Source organism: Pleuronectes platessa, chromosome 5, assembly GCF_947347685.1.
Source record: "Pleuronectes platessa chromosome 5, fPlePla1.1, whole genome shotgun sequence".
In the NCBI taxonomy this organism is placed as follows: Eukaryota; Metazoa; Chordata; class Actinopteri; order Pleuronectiformes; family Pleuronectidae; genus Pleuronectes; species Pleuronectes platessa.
In genome coordinates this window covers 29,578,353-29,600,650 of record NC_070630.1, presented here as the reverse complement: position 1 = coordinate 29,600,650, position 22,298 = coordinate 29,578,353, and the positions used below count along the sequence as shown (strand labels likewise).

The 22,298-nt window shown below is 41.3% G+C and overlaps 1 protein-coding gene across 13 annotated transcripts in view; it reads right to left on the bottom strand.

Annotated features, from left to right (window-relative positions):
- Positions 1-16,653, bottom strand: part of LOC128440608 (neurofibromin) — a 165,799-nt gene extending 149,146 nt beyond the window's left edge. For all 13 annotated transcript variants that reach the window (XM_053423361.1, XM_053423364.1, XM_053423366.1 and 10 more), the window contains exons 1-3: positions 16,384-16,653; positions 6,713-6,856; positions 4,402-4,485 (exon numbers count right to left, since the gene is read on the bottom strand). In XM_053423361.1, the coding sequence (XP_053279336.1) occupies positions 4,402-4,485; positions 6,713-6,856; positions 16,384-16,443 (288 nt within the window). In that variant the 5' untranslated portion in view covers positions 16,444-16,653. The remainder of the gene's footprint in view (positions 1-4,401; positions 4,486-6,712; positions 6,857-16,383) is intronic.
- Between the last annotated feature and the right edge of the window lie 5,645 nt (positions 16,654-22,298).

Here is a 22,298-nt window from a genome sequence, read left to right as displayed (position 1 = left end):
GTGAACGTATTTACAGCAGTATTGCATGTGGAACCCCGGCTGGGAAGCATCGGACTGGGAGGTGGTGGGAGAGATCCCATTTTGGGTCCGGAGTGGAGGAACAATGCTCTCGGAGTCGTAGCTTGTTTGTGTCTGTGTGTGTTTCGTCCCGGTGGACGCAGCCCCTATTAATAGAAAACAATGCACTCGGAGGCTAACCCGAGTCGTTGCTTCTGTGTGTGTCACCTGGTTGAAACAGCAGGTATAACTTAAAACAGCTGTTTGTGGAGCTTTGTTAGAAAATAGCACTTGAACGTGTTCCAGGACCCCCCCGGTCTCCGGCTGCAGCCGACAGTCTCTCCTGTTATGCCTGGGCGGCTAAGCAGAGGAGGAGGAGGAGAGAGCTGCGCCTTATAACTTTTGAGGCCCGTACAGATTTGCTCCACGCACCCCGAGCTGCACGAACCGGTGCCGGTCACCAGCAGCTTGTTGCCGCCTCTGTCGCTCGTTTTAAAATAGACTCATTCCCGGGGTTTTAAGTGCATTTCGCCGCAAAAGTTGCAGCAGTGTTAGCCTCTAAAGCTGTAGCCCCTCCACGATCCCTTTGTCTGTGTGTGTGTGTGTGTGTGTGTATGTTCATCGATGAAAACTATTGCATGTTCGCCATCTGGCAGGAGGTCGGCAGGTAGGGATATCCGAGTTACCCTGAACGCCGCACAGCGATGTTGTTAGCAGCTGAACGAAGCAGCCCGGAGCTAAGCCTCCACTGCTCGGCTTCATGTCCACACACGGACCGTCAGTCCACGCGGAGGGGAACCCGGACAGACCCGGGTCTGGTTGAGGGGTTCCGGGAGTGAGGGCGTGACAACAACCGGACTGAGACGTCGAGAACCGTCAAATCGAACTAGCTCTCAGCGGCTAGCTGGTCTCTCATCGGGGCTTGAGAGTACAGCAGCGCATATTTTAATTCTAATGCATGTATTTAAATAATGTACATCTTTATCAGAAATTGTAGTAGTTTGAAAATTGTAGCTTTAATGAAGAAATACAACAAACGGATACAGAAATATATGTGTAGGACAGTGAATTAAAATGATTTTAACAACCATAAATATGCTAAGTAGTGGTGCAACAGATCATCATTGATCCGTTCGGATCAATTATTTCGGTTCGGCACACACATGATCCGCGGATTGATTTATGGAGGAAAAAAAATTGTGCGCACGTTCAGTCCACACACGGCGTGGTCATGGCAATTAATTAATTGCCTGCTCACAACTTTTGGTCTCTTGTTCCCATTTCTTCTTTTTGCATTTTGAAGCTCTACTTAGAACCTTCCTAAGATCCAACAGTGCAAAATGCAAATTCATGCAATCTTTTAACTGGTCTTAAGATTTTGATCAGGAGTGTATATGTGTAGGACAGTGACTTAAAATGATTTTAACAACCTTAAATATGCTAAGGGGAGATTTAAGGTGTGTGTCTGTGTGTGTCTGTGTGTGTGAGTGTGTGTCGGGGCGGTGAGAGGGGGGGGGGGGTTGTTGTTGAGAGGGGGGTCGGGGCGGTGAGAGGGGGGGGGGGGGGGGTCGGGCACTCAAAACAGGTCAATCTGAGGAAGGCTGTTTTAGACAGGGTAAAAAGGGTGCTGTTTTAAATGATCCTTGTGGTATTTTGACCAAATTTTTTATTTGACATGGTCAAATGTTACACCCCAGCTCGTTCACTCCGCTCTGCTTCGGCTAATCGGCTCGTTGCTCCCTCACTGCAAGCTAAACACTTCAAAATCACGACTGTTTGCTGTCCTGGCTCCTAGATGGTGGAATGAGCTCCCCATCGACATCCGGACATCTGAAAGTATACACATCTTCCGCCGAAAACTAAAAACACACCTCTTCCGACTTTACCTTGAATGAATGAAAAAAAAAAAAAAACTCTTTGAAACTAACATTTTTAGTAGCACTTAAATGGCACTTACTTATAGCACTTTGTAGTTTTGTTTTATTTTGAAGAAATTGTACCTTCTTGATTCTTGTTCTTCTGGGTCTGTACCCTCGGGGTTGATGCACATATTGTAAGTCGCTTTGGATAAAAGCGTCAGCTAAATGAAATGTAATGTAATGTAATATCTCATCAATACATGTTACTGACTTGACCCCTTCCCCGGAGTCCCTTTGCCTTATCGCCCGCAGATCCAGGGCCACAGCTGTGGCCACATCATGGATTACGATTTGTGGATCGCGTACCCGAGGTCGCAATGGTGGATCCAGTATGACGGATTCTATATTGTGCGGGCTGATCGTAATAATAATGGCGGATCCTTTATCCCGTTGGCATCAGATAGTGGTGGGGGACCACAACTGAACTGGCAGCTGATGACGGATCCTAATTGGCGGCAGTGGACAATGACTGTGGACTATAGTGGCATCCGATCTTGATGGTGGATCATGATCTTGCTGCCTGCTGACCATAGACTATGATTGCAGCAGGACTGCCTGACATATAGTATTTCTCCTCAGATACTTTAAATGGTAAATGGTTTTGTATTTATATAGCACTTTTCTAGTCTTGATGACCACTCAAAGCTCTTTACAGTACAGTTTTACATTCACACACACACATTCATACAGTGCATCTAATCACAGCACTTTGTTATTCTATGGGGGGCAATTCAGGGTTCAGCATCTTGCCCAAGGACACTTCGGCATTCAGATACAGTCAGACTGGGGATCGAACCGCCGGCCTTCAGGCTGGAGGACGACCACTCTACCCCTCAGCCGCAGTATCATTGTGGTTAGGGTGTGTACTAGTAAAACCCCTCAGCCGCAGCCGCCCTGTGGCTTTACCTTCAAATATTTCACGTTCAGTTGTCCTTTAAAAAAATTTCCCTCATCAATGCTGCTAAAACCTTTATCCTGATGATGTTTTCCTCTACACTTGACATCTATTGCACTTCTGTCCATCCTGGGAGAGGGATACCTCACATGTGGCTCTCTCTGAGGTGTCTACGTATTTTTACCCTGTTAAAAAGGGATTTTTTGTAGTTTTTCCTTCCTCTTGTTGTGGGTTAAGGACAGAGGATGTCACACCATGTTAATGCCCTATGAGACGAATTGTGATTTGTGAAAATTCTTTGGACAATAATATGCCTGTATTATAAAAACTGCTACGAAACGATTCCATTTAATACGATTCAATATTAAATGGCCATTTTACACAATGAGTTACATATCAATCTTTTGGTCCACCTTTCCTTTTCTTTTGTCCATTTTGCAGGGTGTCATTTAAAATGATTAGCACAGAAAAGCAGGTACTTTGTGGTTCTCCAAGGGATGCAGCCAGTGTGATGATGTCAAATTGAAAGCAATTATCTCCCAACAGACAGACACTGGTCAACTCGTTCCTGCTGTGTTGATCAACTGTGTTACCAGCTGTCAGGCCAAAACAACCGCCAGGTAACCGAAAAACGCCCTTGTACGTCAGACCAGCACTGAATTGACGTCCACTGACTTATTGTGCACTGCCCACATTTGGTGCATGCTCAGTGCGGCTAGCCCACATATAAACATGGATAAGATTGAGGAAAGAGACAATGGACAGGTCCATATCTGCCAATATCAGTATGATTCATCAATAATGCCATTGATGCGTAGCATAGGCATTCTCAATAGTCTCATTGAGAAAGATTACAGAGACTGTCTGAATGTGAGACATTCTGCAGGAAACTATGGATAAACTCAGCAACCAGTTTGTCGGGGAGAACAAGTGCAGACCAGCCTGAAACGCTGGCCATAGAGAAAACAAGTCAGTGCTTGTGGTTTTGTTATCCTTTGCCTTTTTCCTGTGGTGTTGTATTTTTCGTAGACTGACACAAGTGTTCCAGCCTCAAACGCAAGGAAGTAAGAAATGGTCACAGAAACTCGGACATTTCAGAAGTATGAATCAATGTTAAACAATGTTTTCACTTTTGAATCCATTCATTATATCACTGCTCATTGGATCGATATATAGATCCAGATCAATGAATCGTTACATCCTTAATTGCCATATATGTTTACATTAAACAATATCCTCAGACGCATAGACAGGGGTTTTAACAATATAATTTAACGCCAATGCTTAAAGCTTAACAGTTAGGCCTTCATCCCAAAGGTACCTGGCTTTCATTTGACAATGTGGACTTGACAACCACCAAATGACTGGGAAAAATTAAAACCAAGGAATCTCCCAGAGTGGAGGAAACCCTGATTGATACCATGAATACATTGCAAGAGGTTTGTATCTGGGTGAGCAGAACCCAGCAGCATAACATATTTTATCATTTCAACATAAGATTTCATTGGCAGCACAAGAAGAGTGAAAACTTCTTCAAAGAAATGAGATCACACAATTTCCTAAATCTGTTTACGACAAGATCGGACTCACCCCAGCGAGGCACTTCTCCAGTGTGTCCAGGATGATGAGCTGAGAGAGGTAGAGGTTCTTCTCAGAAGCTTCTCCAAATATCCGCTGTGATATCAATGACAGGACACAACAATGGGAAAGATCATTAATAAAATTATATTCTTATATCTAAAAAATAATGTGTTCTGTATTATTCTAAGAATTGCCACTCATTACTTTTGATGAGGAGAACCTATATATCAGCTTCATCAGGTTTTAGATTTTGATACAAAAGATAACACCTCTAGAATATAGACTTCAATACTAGTTATTTTAATCTTGAAAGTTGTATTAAACAAAGTCTGACAATAATTAATACCGAAAAAGATAAGTCCCGAACTTCTGTCCTCAACCCTAATCTCTTTACCCACTTCCTCGTCCTATTCTTAGTGTTTTTTCTGAATCTTACAATGCTCAGTGTTTGTTAATTCAGTTCTACATTTAACATTGAGCTAGTAATGTATTGGACAGCATTATGTTCTGAATTGTTCCAAACATTAATATGTTTGAACTAGTGACGGTAGCGGCCGATATTCGCCTCGTTTACTGATATCGGCTTATCGGTAATAAACTTGACTTTCACCGATATCATTGGCCGATGTTCATATTTGTGGTAAAACCGCTGGGCACGTGCCGCGGCTGGGGGAGCAGTCGCTCCGTCGCCCTCCTCTCCGCGCCGCCGGAGGCTCAGTGTGCGGCACCGGGAGGTCCTCATCCGGTGGCGCCTCACGGCGTCGCTGGTGCGGGGGCTTTCTTTCTCTTGGACTGCGGGGCGGTGTCCATCACCGGCGCGGAAGGCGGGCCGTTGGAGGGGACTGGGTACGCGGTCAGCGGCGGCCACTCTGGACGCGTGTCGGGCCCTTCTCGCGGATCACCTCAGCTACGGCGACCGCTGGGGGGGGCACCCTACATGAATTATCTGTATCCGTATCCGTACTCGGAGTGGGCGGGGCCTAACCCGGAAGTGGCTGTCATTTAACCCGGAAGTAGGCCGGGTTGTCTTGAAACGGGCGGGGCTTTAACCAGTATGTTATTTTAAGCATGCAATTGATATGGGTTGATCAGAAATTTTTATATTTATTGCTGATTAGAAAACTATTACAGGACAGCATCAGCATTGAGCTTCAGAAGGCGGGCCGTTGGAGGGGACTGGGTACGCGGTCAGCGGCGGCCACTCTGGACGCGTGTCGGGCCCTTCTCGCGGATCACCTCAGCTACGGCGACCGCTGGGGGGGCACCCTCTGTTCGCGCGGGGGGGCACCCTCTGTTCGCGGGGGGGGGCACCCTCTGTTCGCGCGGGGGGGGGGGGGCACCCTCTGTTCGCGCGGGGGGGGCACCCTGCGGTGCGCCTCGGCTGGCGCCTAGCAGCTGACTGAGAACTGGTGCGGACCAGGGGAATCCGACTGTTTAATTATAACAAGCATCGCGAAGGGCCACGGTGGGTGTTGACGCGATGTGATTTCTGCCCGACACTAAAAACAGGTAAAACTGAGGAGGGCTTGTTAAGTTATCTTGACTCACGCAGTGTAACTTGGCGTAAAAAGTATGAGCGTAGCGTCTGTTTAAGTACTTTATTCTCATGTGCATCGGCTCTATTCATCCGTCTCATGCACAGGTAACAAGGGAATTGACAACATACGTCATACACACAGAAGCCGTAACACATCTAATAAACGGGCAATACTGCTACCGTAAATCAATGAGAAGAGCGTTCTCTATAATGATACTTTAAGAGGGTTGTTTTAGACAGGGTAAAAAGGTGCTGTTTTAAATTATCCTTGTGGTATTTTGACCAAAATATGTCAGTCATTTCATTAAGATCCCAAGGAAACATTTCAACTTGCGGTAAAATGGGTATAATATGTCTCTGTTAAATAAAGTTTAGTTAAATCAAAGATTGTTTCATAAATCTGATTCAATTTGTGCTCATTAAAAGATAAGAGTGATGAAGGGCTGAACATTTTTTAAATAGTGCTTTTTAAATAATGATTTAATTATTTTTCTGGCACAAAAGGGTGAATGAATAACAAAAAACTGAAAATAAACAAATATCGGCTATCGGCCAAGAATTTCCATATCGGTGCATCCCTAGTTTGAACGATAACAAAAACCAGTGATGACAGTTGATGAATGGACTACAGAATTTGTCCAGTTGCCTTGGCTCAACTCAAGGAGGAGAATATGGAGAAGAAGAATATGGAGAAGAAGAATACGGAGAAGAAGAATATGCAGAAGAAGAAGAAGAAGAATATGGAGAAGAAGAAGAAGAAGAAGAAGAAGAAGAAGAACTCACCATGTTGTTGACATTTTTAAGGATGGTGGTAAGGCCACTGATGACGAGGGAGAACTTGTACTTGGAGATGTTGATCAGACATTCTTTGTTGTGCTCTGTGCTGACTTTGGTGTGGGTATTCTGGTGGCCAACTTTAATGGGAAGCTGAAAGAAAAGACAAGAGAGGATGATGAGGCAGTCATTTCCTTTTAGCTACAGCCACTGTTCTTTAGAGCTGCTTTCAGATGCATCTGTGAACGCAAATGTCAAAGTGAGACCCTCTGCAGTTTCTGCGGGCTTCTACATGGGGGAGGGTCCTGGCTGCTTCGACCCTGGCATGAACTATGCAGAGGATTTTTTGCTGTTGTGAACACGTCTGTGCAGAAAATACAAAACAGCTATGTTGTGCATGTGTGAAAGGCTAACTCTGGGTAAACTCTAGCCAATTTACCGGATTTTACCCGGAGGTAAAGTCTGATAACGCCTCAAGTTACAATCCAGTCAATTCACCATCAAGATAGATAACCATGTTTGACAGCATTGTCCTTCTAGGTCAATAGGTACATCACAGGGGGTTTCTATTTGGCATAATATTTGTACATTAAGAGCACATTTTAATAATAGCGCGATAATACTGATTGTGATAAAAAATGTGAATACTGTTTCATCTCTACAATGGACTATTAACCACACTTAAGGCCAATTTATGCTTGACGGACACAGACAGATAAGACCGCCTTCTTTGCCGTGGAACGCCCTCTCCGGGCTCCACGGAGAGCTTTTCGTGCAGCTCTGATTTTTCTAACTACACGTCGGCATGGCGAGAGAGCCTACGGATAGCCATTGGCTGTGATTGGTCCGCTAACGACAGTATTTCGGAACGACATCATTTCTGGACCTCAAACTTCCTGTTTCATTTCCTATATCACAATAAACCCAAACACAACTACGATTCTACGATTAATGTGACAAGTGTGTTAAGCCAGCGGAGTTGTCCGGCTGACGGTGGCTGGTTAGAGCCCTGACGGCATGTTGGTATGATCACATACGGTTATAACGAACTTTCATAACGGCGCTAGCGTCCCAGCCACCATGCTAACTGCGGTGTTAACTGTGCAAAAACATGCTGTCACGACTTTAATTCCACAGCTATCATGAGACTGTTTCTCAAACACCGACAGGTTTGAAGCAAACACTTGGTAGTAGTTAGTAGAGATGAGCCGGATACTCGGCTGAAACGAGTATCCGGTACGGATAAAGCACTTTTGCCGAGCATGAATATTATACGAGTAATTCGAGTCAATATCTGTGCTCGGACTGAATGAAAATCCTCACACAGCGTCACAGCGCTCCTCCCCTTCACACACCGCTCTGCTCACTCACTCACAGAACAGCTCTCTGTCTCTCAGTCACTCAGGTTCGCGGGTCTTTTCCGTTAACGTTTAGGGTTTCTTCAGCTTGAAGTTTGTTTTTATTTCAGTTTGTACTTACTTATTAACCAGTCGAGTTCTGTTAAACGTGGGTTCGTTCAGACGTGGTGCTGGTAGAAAGCGACTGGCGTTGCGTCTCTGCCGGTCGTTGGAGTTTTTTTTTTTTTAAACCGTCAGTTGGCTCTCACCAGTTTTATTTTACTTCACGCACCGAGTGTCTGACACTTTCTAGGTAGTAGTGGTATAAAAAATATTACAAATTAAGCTACACACACACACACTGCCCCTCTCTCTCTCTCTTACTCACTCATACACACACTCACACACACGCATGTGTGTATTCATTGTTGCAAAACTTGTTCTGTAAATAGTTCGTTTGCTATTGTGATCAAAATCATTGATCTGAAGCTCAATGCTGATGCTGTCCTGTAATAGTTTTCTAATCAGCAATAAATATAAAAATTTCTGATCAACCCATATCGATTGCATGCTTAAAATAACATACTGGTTAAAGCCCCGCCCGTTTCAAGACAACCCGGCCTACTGCCGGGTTAAATGACAGCCACTTCCGGGTTAGGCCCCGCCCACTCCGAGTACGGATACGGATACAGATAATTCATATGGTTAACAGATACAGATACAGATAATGCTGTACTCGCTCATCCCTAGTAGTTAGTATCGGGAGTCCCTGCTGACTGTCGTGTGGAAGCTAGGAGGGAAGCTAGATGCCTCCGTGTAGCTTCAAGCTGTTGAATAAGCAACGCAGTTCGGAAACAAGACTGAGGAACCGCTGCGCTAAGAAACGATAACATAAGCATTATGACCCGCTGGGTGTCACTTTAATTTAATAAGTTACCATCGTACACTGTGTGTGTGAAAAGCCGGGAGCAGCTAAATAATGAACGTGGACTTCTTCTGAGAACTCATGAGGTAGGTTTCTCTAAGCTCGTCTTCCGTCTCGCCACCTACTGTTCTGGCGCCCAATTGTTTTCAGGAACGGAGAACTATAAATCACAAAGTGTACGTCCGATCCGTCCGTCCGTCCGTAACGGACTCGGAGAAGCATACATTGGCCTTTAGGTTGCTTATTTTTGAGTATAAACTAATTAAGTAATCCTGATTTAAAAACAAAACGTTATAGTCTGTTTGGATTCTTGACTAGCATTTTTAATTGCAATAGAGCACATATTATATTTTAAATGTGTCCTACAGCAAATTTGTATATTAGATTGACATTGAAACAAAGGTTTGTTTCACTGCAACCTCACTGCAAGTGTCATATGCAGTGAGGATGCCTCTGAGTATTTCGTATTACCACATTTACTTACTATGTTTGTCCTTTATCACATTGGTGTGCTGTTCTCTTGCACATTATCAGTATAACAAATACAAATAATACTATATTATTTGTATTATTCTGATTGATATTCATGAAGTTTATTTGACTTGTTAAACTGTGACTTTTTTTTAGCAGCGTACAATACTATTTTTTCAACTGCTGTGATTTGCAAACGCCTAATCAAGTCACCCACAAAATCCGTAAAATATTTCATTCAAACTATTCCTTTCTTGTGATTTCCTGAATCCACCTTAGTTGTTTAGTTTTTACTTAAAATGCATGATCGCAACCTACAACGTACAATAATAGAATAGCAAAACACAAGGATGATGACCATGTTCATGCTCAGGATTAACAAAACATATTTTGTAGAAAAGAGGCCCATTACAACAGTTTAGCAATAATTTGCCAAATTACAAAAGATAAAAGAAGGGATATTAGTGATATCTGGGGGGTGGTTACATATACCAGATGTGTATTATAACAGACCCGACTAAATCGATGACTAAATTAATTGCCAACTAATAAGGCAATAAGGAACAAACACGTATGCGTTTATTAAGTTAAACTATCTTGTTGCTATATAAAGTAATGGTGTGCAAACTTAGCATAGGCTGAAAGTAGAAGCTTAAATTTGTGATGGCTGATCACGTTACTCAGGCAATATAATTAGCTGGAACACTGTAAATTTGATCAAGTCTAGGAAACCAAAAATGAATTGTAGCAATTTATGCTAAAGATCGATGGATCAGACATTTTCTGATCCTCAATATTCAGATTGCAACAATTAAAGTAGACAGCAATCAGAGGCTGTATAAAACGATATTAACTTTTATGACATCACGGCGAAGATTCATGTCTCACAGAAAGTATGTTATAGTATTCTTAAAATACAAAGATACAAATCAATAAGCCGCTTTTCATTCTTTTGACGAGAATGAAAAGCACCGCAAAGCAAAGTGGGTCGTAGATGGATGCCACGGTCGACAAGATTCGCGTTCTTGAGAGTGGGTGTTCATGCACAACTACTCTAAATTGGAATTGATCTGAAGTGACACAAATTTCTTATGGATTCAGCGCACTCTTGCTTGGGGATGCAAAGCTGCCTTGCATCACTGACTAGGTGGCTAGCTTCTTCTTCTTTCAACAAACTTAACAAACCCATCATCTACGTAAAAGTTCCTTTCGCTGAAACGGATGGATGCTTCACTGAAGCGACCTTGGCCTTGGGCAGCATGTGCTTGAGGCCGTAGTTTGCACCGCCAGGTGATGAGGCTGCTCTGAATAAGTGCACTTTTCATCCTGTAGACCAGGGGTGGGCAATTCATTTTCCTGAGGGGCCACATGAGAAACATGGACAGTTGTGGAGGGCTTGACCAATTAGCTGAACTCAATTCTACTCATATTAATTTGATAAGCTTCTACAGGTAAGAGTAAATATTATGGTTAGGCAATGAGAAAGTGAGGCAGGCAAAGTAATAACTCCAACATCATATCACACTTTAAATCAACATTTACAAGAACAGTTGTGAATAAAAAAAATTCATATTTTATGCAGTATTCCAAAGACCAGCTTTAAATTAACTTTATACAAAGTGCTATTAATATTTGCATATAGTCTAATCACCCCATTTGCTGGTTTTCTGTTTTTTTTTTCTTGTTAAGTGAGAGAAATCTAGTCTGTTTTGGGCATGAACAAGTGCACTGAAGTCAGGTTGAACATCTGAGGTGGATATGCGAAGGACAGCTGACAGTTGATCATCAGTGAGAGAGGATCAGTATCTGGATTTGTTAAACTTCATCACAGAAAATGTTTGTTCACATATGTAAGAAGATCCAAAGAGAACCAACATCTTCTGAGCATGCCTCCTCATGTATGGAAAGTTCTCCTCTTTGAGAGAAGAATAAAACTCCAGCAGTGATACTGACTTAAAGTGCACTGCCAGCAGTGTACCTGCTGAGGTGATCAACTGATGGTGTGGCTTCTTTCAGTGATGGCATGTGGTTGAGAATGTTACCCTCACACTGGCTTGAAAGAAACTGCAACTTTCTCATGAAAGTCTCACCAGGCTGTACATTTCATGTGCAAATAGGCCCTTGCCTTGCAGCTTGGTATTTAGCTCATTCATTAATGCAGTGACATCAACATCAACAGCAAGATGCTTCCCCACCGAACTTTTCAATTAGTATGAGATAGTATGCCTGCTTATATTTTGAGCGTATTTCTTTTAAAAGCATTTGAATTCATTAAAACTCAGCGTAAATGAACGACATTAAATTATGAATATAACAAATTTCCATGACTTCTCCAAAACTTTGGAGATTTAATTTTTTTTCAAGCACTTTTCGAGGACTGGAAATAAACATTTAACAATTCCATGACTTTTCCAGGTTTTTCATGACCGTAGGAACCCTGAGTACAATGCAAAAATAGCAATTTATTGCCGGCCAGCCTATGCCCAACTGTCTTGACCATCGACGGTAACGCGAGTGCCCGGTAAATATGATATATATGAACGCTGTTATTGAAGCGACACGGATGCTTCACTTTCTATTTACTTTCGTAAGTTGTTGGTAGGCCTCGGCGAAAAAAATCTAACCGTGATAAATTTTTTCTTATCTGTTGATGTAAATCATTTCAGCGCCACTGAGGCGCATAGCTCTTTGCAATCAACAAGTGACTCTGCTCTTATGATGTTTTCTCATCACTCACACTTTGAACTGATCTTTATAAAAACCTGCTGAATTAATATTTATGTTCCTGGATAAACGGGGCGTCACTTGCATCAATGAAGTTAAAACACTGCGTCTGTCCTGTTTCTGACGCATCGCTGGTTATAATTCTTAAGCGATGGTTATAATTATTCAGCGGTGAAAAACCACTGAAACAATAGACTTAGCAGAAAACATGAATCGATTATGTTCAGTCACTGCAGCGATGCAGTCTGCATATTGACGCATCTAAAACTCAGAAATGTCCACACCTCTATGCAGGTACCAAAATACTAGCACGTGTGCTGCTGCCTGCTGCTTTTGCTAAACTCTGGGCTGTTTGTGTCAACCAACCTGATGTGGCTATAACTGCATTCCAGCCACATTTTGGCATAGAATTTTTCTTATTCTCATAGGCTGTTCATGTTGTCTATCAAAACATGGATGGAATGAGCTCTATCGACCATGTCTTATATTTCTATCGAGGAATTGTTATTTCAAGATAATTATCTTTATCGTTTTATCACCCAGTCCAAGTTGTTGCTATATGTAATCCACGGTAAAACCTGTCACTGATTAATTTAGTTTTTCATTGTTTGAATTGGATTGAACTAAACTGTGTTGGCCTTCTGTATGAGACGGAAACAGTCTTTATAAATATACGGATTATTACAGATTATTGGAGACACACACAACAAAACCCAGTCATTCACATTTTAGAGAATGAAACAAATATTTGTACACATTAATTATGTTTGATGCCTATTTCCCCTGTCCAGACCTAACTGCTATTAATCAGAAATGTCACAAAGAATCAAAAGTATTTTGACACTTCTGAGTGCCGATATGTTGACTTGTTTGTGTATCAACACTGACCACGATATGATTTCCATCTTTTTTAATGGGTAATATCTTTCTTCATTGTAGATCAGTGCGGACACACACAAACTGATACAGACACAAGCATTGCCATCAGACATTTATGTTAACTCAGAATGGGATGGATCGGTATTGTTGGTCTTTGCAATACCAAATGACCCGTGTTTATTTTCTTGTAGAGGAGGGAAGTGAGATCCGATCACAAGTGGACAAGGAGACACATTCAAGACAGATTTTCGTACCGAGTCTCAAAAGGCCAACATTTTTTCCCTCATACAAGCACAGTGTGGTTCTCACCTCCTTTAACTGTGTTTCATTCTAGATACATTTAGTTGTGTTTTTTTGTCCCAAAACTTCTCTCTCACTTACTCTATTTCACTGTCAATTCTGTGCTACTCTACATCACTGCATTGCATGAAGTAGGAGCTCTTGTTTCATTACAGCTAAACTCCCTAAAATGCAGACTAATCACTGACAGTTAGAAATCAGGTCGCATGTGGGTGTGAATCATGCAGCTCTACTTCAAATCCTGCCAATATATCATAAATACAATAGCAACCAGTAAGTTTGAACTGTATAACAATGCAATGAAGATCATTGGGAATGTCAATTGGATCTTTAAGCTCTCCGAATGTGTAAAGATATAGCTTCTCTGTTGATGTTTCACCTTTCATATTCAACTACCTGAAAGTGATAATTGAGACTCCAGCTTGCAGGATAAAATTAAACCCTTACTACTGATGTTTATTTATGTCTGTAACTCAAATCTGTAAACATACAGGGATGTACTAAAAATAAGAATACAGACACCTGTACTACTAAAATATCCAAACAAAAAATAGGAACATAACGGCTACAAATGGTACATTCTTTGCTCTGTGTTTCTTTGAGGGGACTTAAGCCTGGTGCAGAGTAGACGATTTTCAACTCTTGACCAATTTAAAAAATGTCCTAGTCCACAGACTAGATTGGCAGATTTAACCAATCTTTAATTCTTATAATCGTCAGAACACACACACTAGATGTTTTGGCCAAAACGTAGGACCACATACTTTCCGTTTGTAGGAAACTATTTCAAAGTGGCGATTCCAGAGACTTGGAATCTCACTGAAACTTGCAAGATTCTTCTTTTATTTTTTATGGCGGTTGGCAAACAACTTTTGGCTGCATTACTGCCATCTTCTGAACTGGAGGGTGGAAAACTTGCGTGATTGAAAGTCACTTCAAATGAAAAACATAGATGGTGGAGGCTCAATATCATGTGTTGCAGCGGGAAACAAAAGAACCAAAAACTGGATGAAATCATGTCTTACACGGCTCATACATTTTGCAGCGCTAGTTGGAGGTGAGTTGGTAATGTATTGGTATCTTTAGTCGCAGCTAGAGCTGAACGATTTGGGGAAATAATCTAATTGCGATTTTTTTCCCAAAATATTGCGATTGCGATTTAATATGCGATTTTTATTTTACCCTCTTTTTCCCCCCAAAAAAACCCCGTAATGAATGATTTAAATATGACCAACACAATATTAGATACATTTACTGTACAATATTCTTTCCCAAATTTTTATTTAACTTCTCATTACAGAAACAAGAAAAACAAATCGGTGTGCATTTAAGTAATTTAATCAAAGTCATTGTAAGTATAAACACAAGCCATGCACTTTTTAAAACCTGTGTGCAAAATTTACCATCTTGAGAAAAACATTTTTTTAATTATAGGTGTCTTACTGCTCCCAAGTCAGTAACATTGCCAGTGTTGGGAAGGATACTTTCAAAACGTATTCCGTTACAGAATATAGAATACATGCCTAAAATGTAATCTGTAACGTATTCCGTTACATTAACTAATCTGAGTAACATATTATGAATTCTTGGATTACTTCCACATTGAATTGCATTTTATAAGTGTTGTAATGCTGCGTTGTTATAGTAAGTTGAGCAGCAGCAGTTTAAGCTCTGTGTCCGCGGATGCGGCGGGCCAGCTGGATGCGCTGGAAGGGCAGCTTGCGGATCAGTAGCTCCGTAGATTCCTGTTCATGTCCAGATGGTCGTGCAGCAGTATAGAGGCGCCGGGCCTCAGCAGGAACACCCCCATGCTGAACACCTCCGTCTCGCAGATGTACATGTAGGTGACCGGGGGGCTCTGGAGCCGCGCCGCCCCGGAGCTCGGCTTGCTTTTCCGGGGAGCGATTTTCAGGTCCGCCGCCCGCACCGTGGTCACCGGCGAGATGAGCTCGCTCTGTTTGTCCGACACGTCGGCCGAAGACTTTGGGACCCTGTAGGTGATGCAGACTTGCTTCGCTATCTTCTGGATCGGAGGAGTTTTGTGGTCCCGCAGCATTCTTGCTGCGGGTGAGGAGAGCATCCCAGAGCCCTACTCTCTTTCGCACGTTTTAATCGCGCACGTTGCGATTAGAAAATCGCGTTTTATCATATCGCGATTTTTTCGCAAATGCAATTAATCGTTCAGCCCTAGTCGCAGCTGTACCAGTACACAACATCAGGTTGCTGATGCTTCCCTGACAGCTCATTCTTATTGGCAGGTTTCTGTCACAGCCATTTCTCGTAAATATCAAACATGATTGATATTAGAGTTTCAGACTCGATCGGTAGCATTAAGACCATTTTGTAAACCCTTCATACTATGGAATTATTTGGGCAGATAATTGGCAACAGCTGACCTCCAGTTGGAAACACCCTCATGATTGTCGGAAGGGGCATATCAGGTCTATAATCGGGCCAATTGTCCTCCAGTGTGCAGAAGCCTTTAAGTATTTTCACTAAACTGTTGGCTATCAATAAAAAAAGCAAACAGTGACTTCAAACAAGGGATCTGGACTGGGGGCCGACCCCCCTGATCTCTAGGTTGCCCGGTTCAGTGATGCTGCACGGTGCTAACTCAGTCACATCTTATTTGTTTACATTAGACAGCTAGGCCTGTTAATATTAGCTCTCGTGCTATCGTAAAAAGCCATTGGCTATGAACTAGAACAAATTCACAGACGTTTGTGTGCTGCCGTCATGAAGTATCATGGTGTATTATTCATCAGCTGACGGCTCGCTCCGTCATTAGCAAGGGACAAATATGGGACAGATGTGGGATAAATGTGCTATAAGACGGTGGAGAATGTGGTAGCTACAGAGAGATCCTCGCCGTCGTTATGTAGCTCAGACAAACACAGACATCACTTCAGAGCAGAAGCTAACCCACTCCTTAAACCACTTAGTTAAATGGACCTTGTCTGCACCGATGCACCGTCAATCCGACTGCTAGGCCCGTGGGACTGCCGCGGATTGCTACACCCATACCCCGAATCAGCCCATCTTACCTGCTCATCGAATCTGGTGATCACGGCCTGGACCCATTCCACGGGTTTGTGAGCCGCCATGACCGGGCGGAGGGAAACTGCAGCGGCGTGCTGACTGATCCAAGGGGCGATGCCGGAGCGGATACGCTTCTTTCTACAATAAAATCTTCCCTGAACTGGCTGGAGAGCAGGACGGGGAATAAGATGTATCCCTTTCTGTAGGATTCACCATGCCACCGCCATGACACACCACCGGAAGTCTTCTTCACACAGACTGGTAGGCTGTGTTAGAGATCGTGGTCAAGCTAACTGTAGGGACGAACACAACTTCCTGCTGCATTCAAAATATTCACTGTTATTGGCCAAATGTGTCTACAAGCTATTATAACATGGTAAACACGTAAGGTCTGGTCTGCATCTCTTGTTTTCCTCTAGTTCTCATAGTTTAAAGCATCAAATTACACATCCGGACTCAGTAATATTCGTACATAGTGTATGTGATCATATGCTCTGCTCAACTACGTGCAACACACCTATTCTTGTGACCTTATTTTGTTGTACTTTGAAAAAGGTTCATTTTTACATCCGTTACTTGTGTAGATAACTCGCGATACTTGACAGCGTCTTTAGATTGCATGAAAATAGGATCAGATTTATCATAGTGTTGTATTGTTTTCATTTAAAAGTCAGAGTCCTGCAGACTTTTTTTCAAGCAATAACACTCAGTATTTAAAGTATAGGATATTAAGGAAAGGAGAGGTAATATAAATGACACAATGTAGCACCAAGCACAGAACATTGTATTGCAAAAGTTATCTGAAGGTGAAGGCTGGAAATCAGCTAATTTTCTAATTAAATACAGTTTTCACATTGACATGTAATTTAAATTACAAGGGAGCAAACACACCTTGTTTAGATAAGTGTTATACAAATAAAGTTATTATTATTATTATTATTATTATTATTATTATTATTATTAAAAACATACATTATCTAATGGCACTTAACAACATATGGTCAAGACTATACAATAATATTGTGAGAAACCCAACAGCTCCCACAATGAGCTTTTTAAGTGTGCGATAGCTACGATCAATAGGGAAACAGGTTACAAGTTTACAAGTACATTGACTCATTCATATCCCCCATGCACCCAGGTAGACAAGACATCCCAATGAAGGAAAGGAAAAACACTTTATTCATAATAATAATAAATAAACAAACAGTAAAAAACAAAAAAAGATATAAAGAGCAATAGTAATATAAAAAACTGCAAATTGCAGTTTATAGTTTATGGTGTACATTTTCAATCGGAGCTCAGGCTCAAAAAGGGTACATGTCGATTTTTCATCAACTCTAAAAGTTTTCAAAGTTAGACTATAATGGTGACCAAAGGTCTTTTAAGATATATCCACTTTTATATTTCACCAGTCTTAATCTCTTCAAACGAAAACAAATCTTTCATTTGAGCCAAAAACAACTTAAAGGTAGGAGGAGATTCATTTTTTCAAAATAAAAGGATGCATTTCTAAGCTAAATGTGTTAGTGTAATCAATAATCCGATTTTTTAAAATCTAAATGGAGACTAGGCATTACATGTTATGTTTAAATATGAGTTTAAATCAAAATGACCTCAGATGGTAATGGTGAAGTAAATTGTATTTACTAACGCAATGACCAAATGTATTAAATAACCATTAGACTATACCAGTTGAGAGAGTTTAATTAGTTTACAATAGAGTATATGAGAAACAGACATATTGAAATATAACAGTTTTGGCTTTTCATTAAATTGTTTATTGGGTCTGCAAGGAATATGTGCAGGAGGAACTTAAAGATTATATGGACAATAACAATTATGGAAAAGTATCGGCAAGTGTTTTGTGGGACGCTGCAAAAGCAGTGATCAGAGGAAAGCTTGTAGCATTGACCTCACACCGAAAAAAGGAAAGATATAAAAAACTGTCTGATTAAGAAGAGAATCTTAACGTTTTAGAGAGGGAACACATCAAAAGTAAGGAACCTTATATTCTAGATCAAATAAGAAATGTCAGAAAAGAAAAAAACAAACTACGTAAGGAAGAATTAGAGAAAAAGCCAAATTTGCAAAGCAGAGGTATTATGAGAATGGACCAAGGGCCCTGAAGCTTCTGGGATGGAGGTTAAGGAAACAACAAAAGTGGCAGCTCCATATATGATATTAGGGACCCTGGAACTAAGTATGCCATAAGTTAGAGGATATTGAACATATTTTTGAAAATTACTATAGAGACTAATATAAGGAACCAAATACAACTAGCCCTCAGGAAATCAATTCATTTCTGGAGTCATTGGACCTACCCTCTATAGGTGAAGAACAGAATAAAGCCCTGATGGCAGAGATTACAATGGAGGAAATAGGGAAAGCAATCTCTAGATTAAAAGCTAATAAAGCGCAGGGTACAGACGGCTTCCCAGCCAATTGGTACAAGGCCTTTAAGGATCAAATAGTGCTTATGCTTTTTGATTGCTTTAACTATACACTTAAAAAAGGTGAACCACCAGGTACATGGAGGGAGGCAATCATTTCGGTTATTCCTAAGGAGGGGAAGGACAGAAAAGAATGTAGTGCATATAGACCAATTTCTGTACTCAATATAGACTACAAGTTGTATGCATCAATATTAGTAAAAAGGTTAGAGCATATAATAGTAGAACCAGTGGATCCAGACGAAACTGGCTTTGTGCGTGAAGGACAGACACAAGATAATATTAGACAGGTGTTAGACGTTATCGATCATGTGAATAAGGGGAATATTGGAGCCACAGTGATTATCTTAAATGCGGAAAAGGCGTTCAATTCGGTTCACTGGAAATATCTGTACTTGGTGTTGAGAAGATTTGGCTTTAAGGATGATTTGATTTACTGTATCAGAACTCTATACTCCTCAACAAATGCCAGAATAAAGATTAATGGACAGATTTATAAGATTTGTTTATATGCAGATGTTGTGCAATAGTAGGAGTAGAATTGACGTTGGCTAATTATTAATAATCATGAAATATGATTATTAAAATAACAATTATTTCTTAAAAATAATCAAAAATGATAAAGCTATTAATTAAGAAATGTAACACATTTAATTAGAAATGATACGGTTATCCATTAATAATAGTTAAAATAATTAATGAAAACAATAAAATTATCAATTAAGAATAATACAAATCTGTAATCATTGCTTATTGTCGCGGGGCACCACCCTGGTTACAGGGACCAACGAGTCAAACTATAGTTATCAGTCTCATAATGATAAATGTCAAATCAATAATCTCAATATTTAATATTAATAATTATTTAATTAACAGTGAAGGCTTCTAAGTTCGAGCACAGGCAATCATAATCCAGCTGCAATCACATACATATGTACAAATAATCACAGACTACAGATACTTTAATTACAAAAGCATTTATTAAAAAGGGGAAATAAAGTTATAATGTTATTCAATGATTCATCATTTTAACAAGCTCCGATATTTCAAAGATAAACACAGCAGCAGCACTTATCACAATTCAGAAAATACATGTAAAACCGGCGGTCTACCTATGTATGTCTGTCTCGGTGTGTGTGTCTGTGTCAAAGTGTCTCTCTGTGTGTGTGTGTCTATGTGTATGCATGTGAAATAAAGTTAGTGTTATTTAATGATTCATCATTTTAACAAACTCCCATATTTCAAAGATAACAACAGCAGCAGCACTTATCACAATTCAGAAAATACATGTAAAACCGGCGGTCTACCTATGTATGTCTGTCTATGTGTATGTGTGTGTGTCTGTGTCAAAGTGTCTCTCTGTGTGTGTGTGTGTCTATGTGTATGCATGTGAAATAAAGTTAGTGTTATTTAATGATTCATCACTTTAATAAAATCCCATATTTCAAAGATAACAACAGCAGCCGCTTATCTCAATTTAGAAAAACACATGTATTCATCTATGTGTATCTGTGTGTGTGTATCTGTCTGTGTCTATCAATGTGTCTCTGTGTGGGTGTGTCTGTGTGGGTGTGTGAGAGAGCGAGAGAGAGAGAGAGAAAAAGAAGAGGGCGTGGCGATGACGCAGTCACTTGGTGACATCACATCTAAGATGGCGGCCGATCATGATTCGTGGAATCAAGGCCTAAAAACTCTCAAAATGGCGGATTGACTACAAAACAAGATGGCGGAGCCGTTATGAATTTAGAGCCAGAATGGGAGGAGAGGGAGAGAGGAGGCGTGGCAATAATAGATTCAAAATGGTGGTTTAACTTGCGTTATTCAAAATGGAGTCTATGTTAATGACACCATGTGGCCGGAGCTCACACTGGTGGTCGTCACATGAATTACACCAAGGGATTTTCAGACAAAGAGAATTCTTTGTCTCTGCTTTGGCGTTCGGCCGCATGGCTTCCAGATGTGTCCAGCCTCTCTGAATATAGATTTAACTATGTTACATGAACTGTATTCTAAATACAGATCGGATGTATGTATAGGTCGGTTTAGAGAGCATACAAGGAGAGAGCAAAGCTCTTAAAAGCACCGTCAGAGACAAGTTACATTTACTTTACCACTCAGCACCCAAGTGGCGTTGTGTGCTGAGGTTTGACCGGTAAAGTCTCTTTAAAGTTGTTCAAACGGTCACAATGAGCTGGAGACGCTGCTCACGGCGCTTAAAAACTGTGGCACAAGGCCGTAACCGGAAACCGGAAGTGGCGAATCGCCGCTAAACATTAGAGACTCGGCGGTCTCATACAAAACAAATACATTCAAGTATTAAAACAATACGCTACGTATTAGATTAACATCTGCCCAGACAATAAAGCCTCTTACTGTACCACCCTCGCGGTGTGCGTGCGCGTCGGGCCAGTGAATCACGTGGTCTCTCAAGCGGTCTTCGGCCGCTGGACCGGACAAACAGCGGATTTGCTCGTGCTGCTTCGATGGGATGAACGTCGTCCTTCTTCTTCAGGGATGTGGAGCTCGTGCTCCTCAGCGGAATGAATCTCGCGCTTCTGCAGGGGACGGCTGTGGAAGCCGTTTTTAGATCGTTGGGAAAAGAAAACTAAAGTCCGTGGGGAAAGTGGAACTGAGTCTGAGATTGTTCCAAGTGCAATTTCCTGTTTGGTCTTTTCAAGTTAAAAGAGCAAAAGTCCTTTTGAAAATAAAAACGTCGACTGAATAAAGAAATAAAAGAAATGAAATAAAATAACTCTGGCTGCCCCCTTTAGCCACTAAATCAGCTGTGAGGCCCCGAAGGGGGCCTGGTGTTGTCTTCAGAGCAGGGTAAAAATGGCTGCGATTATTGGGGTCTCAGTGGTTTTGTTCTACCTGAGAGGTCCTCCTCCTTGAGGAGTTGGTCATAGGATGATGCTGGCTTTAAGCCAATTGAGTGTCAGAAATGGATCTGAGTGGGCGGGGCTTGGAACTGAGCAGGGTTTTCTGGGAAAACCCCAGGACATTTTTCCACCACCAGGGGGAGATTCTTGAGCCTGCAGGAGGATGTTTTCCCGCCCAAAGTTTAACAACCCTTTGTTCCTCTCGGCTCCAGTGTCTGGTGGCACCCCGCTGGGCTCTGGCCCAACACAGATGATGTTTTGCTCTTTATTACGACACCAGATGTTAGCATTCTGAGACTAATGTCCTCGCTAAGAGATTTTGGAACTTACTCTGGATATAAATTAAATGTGCAAAAAACGCAAACTCTAAGTTATAACTACAGCCCTCAGAAAGACATGCTAGCTAAATAGATTTGGTTTCAAATGGACCTCATCAGACATTAAATATTTGGGAATTCAAATACCTAAAGACATTTCCATAAAAAAAGACATGATAGCAATTATGGCCCTATAAGTAAAAACATCAAGGCAGATATCGACAGGTGGTCCCAACTGCCCTTAGATATGCAAAATAGAATAGAAACGATA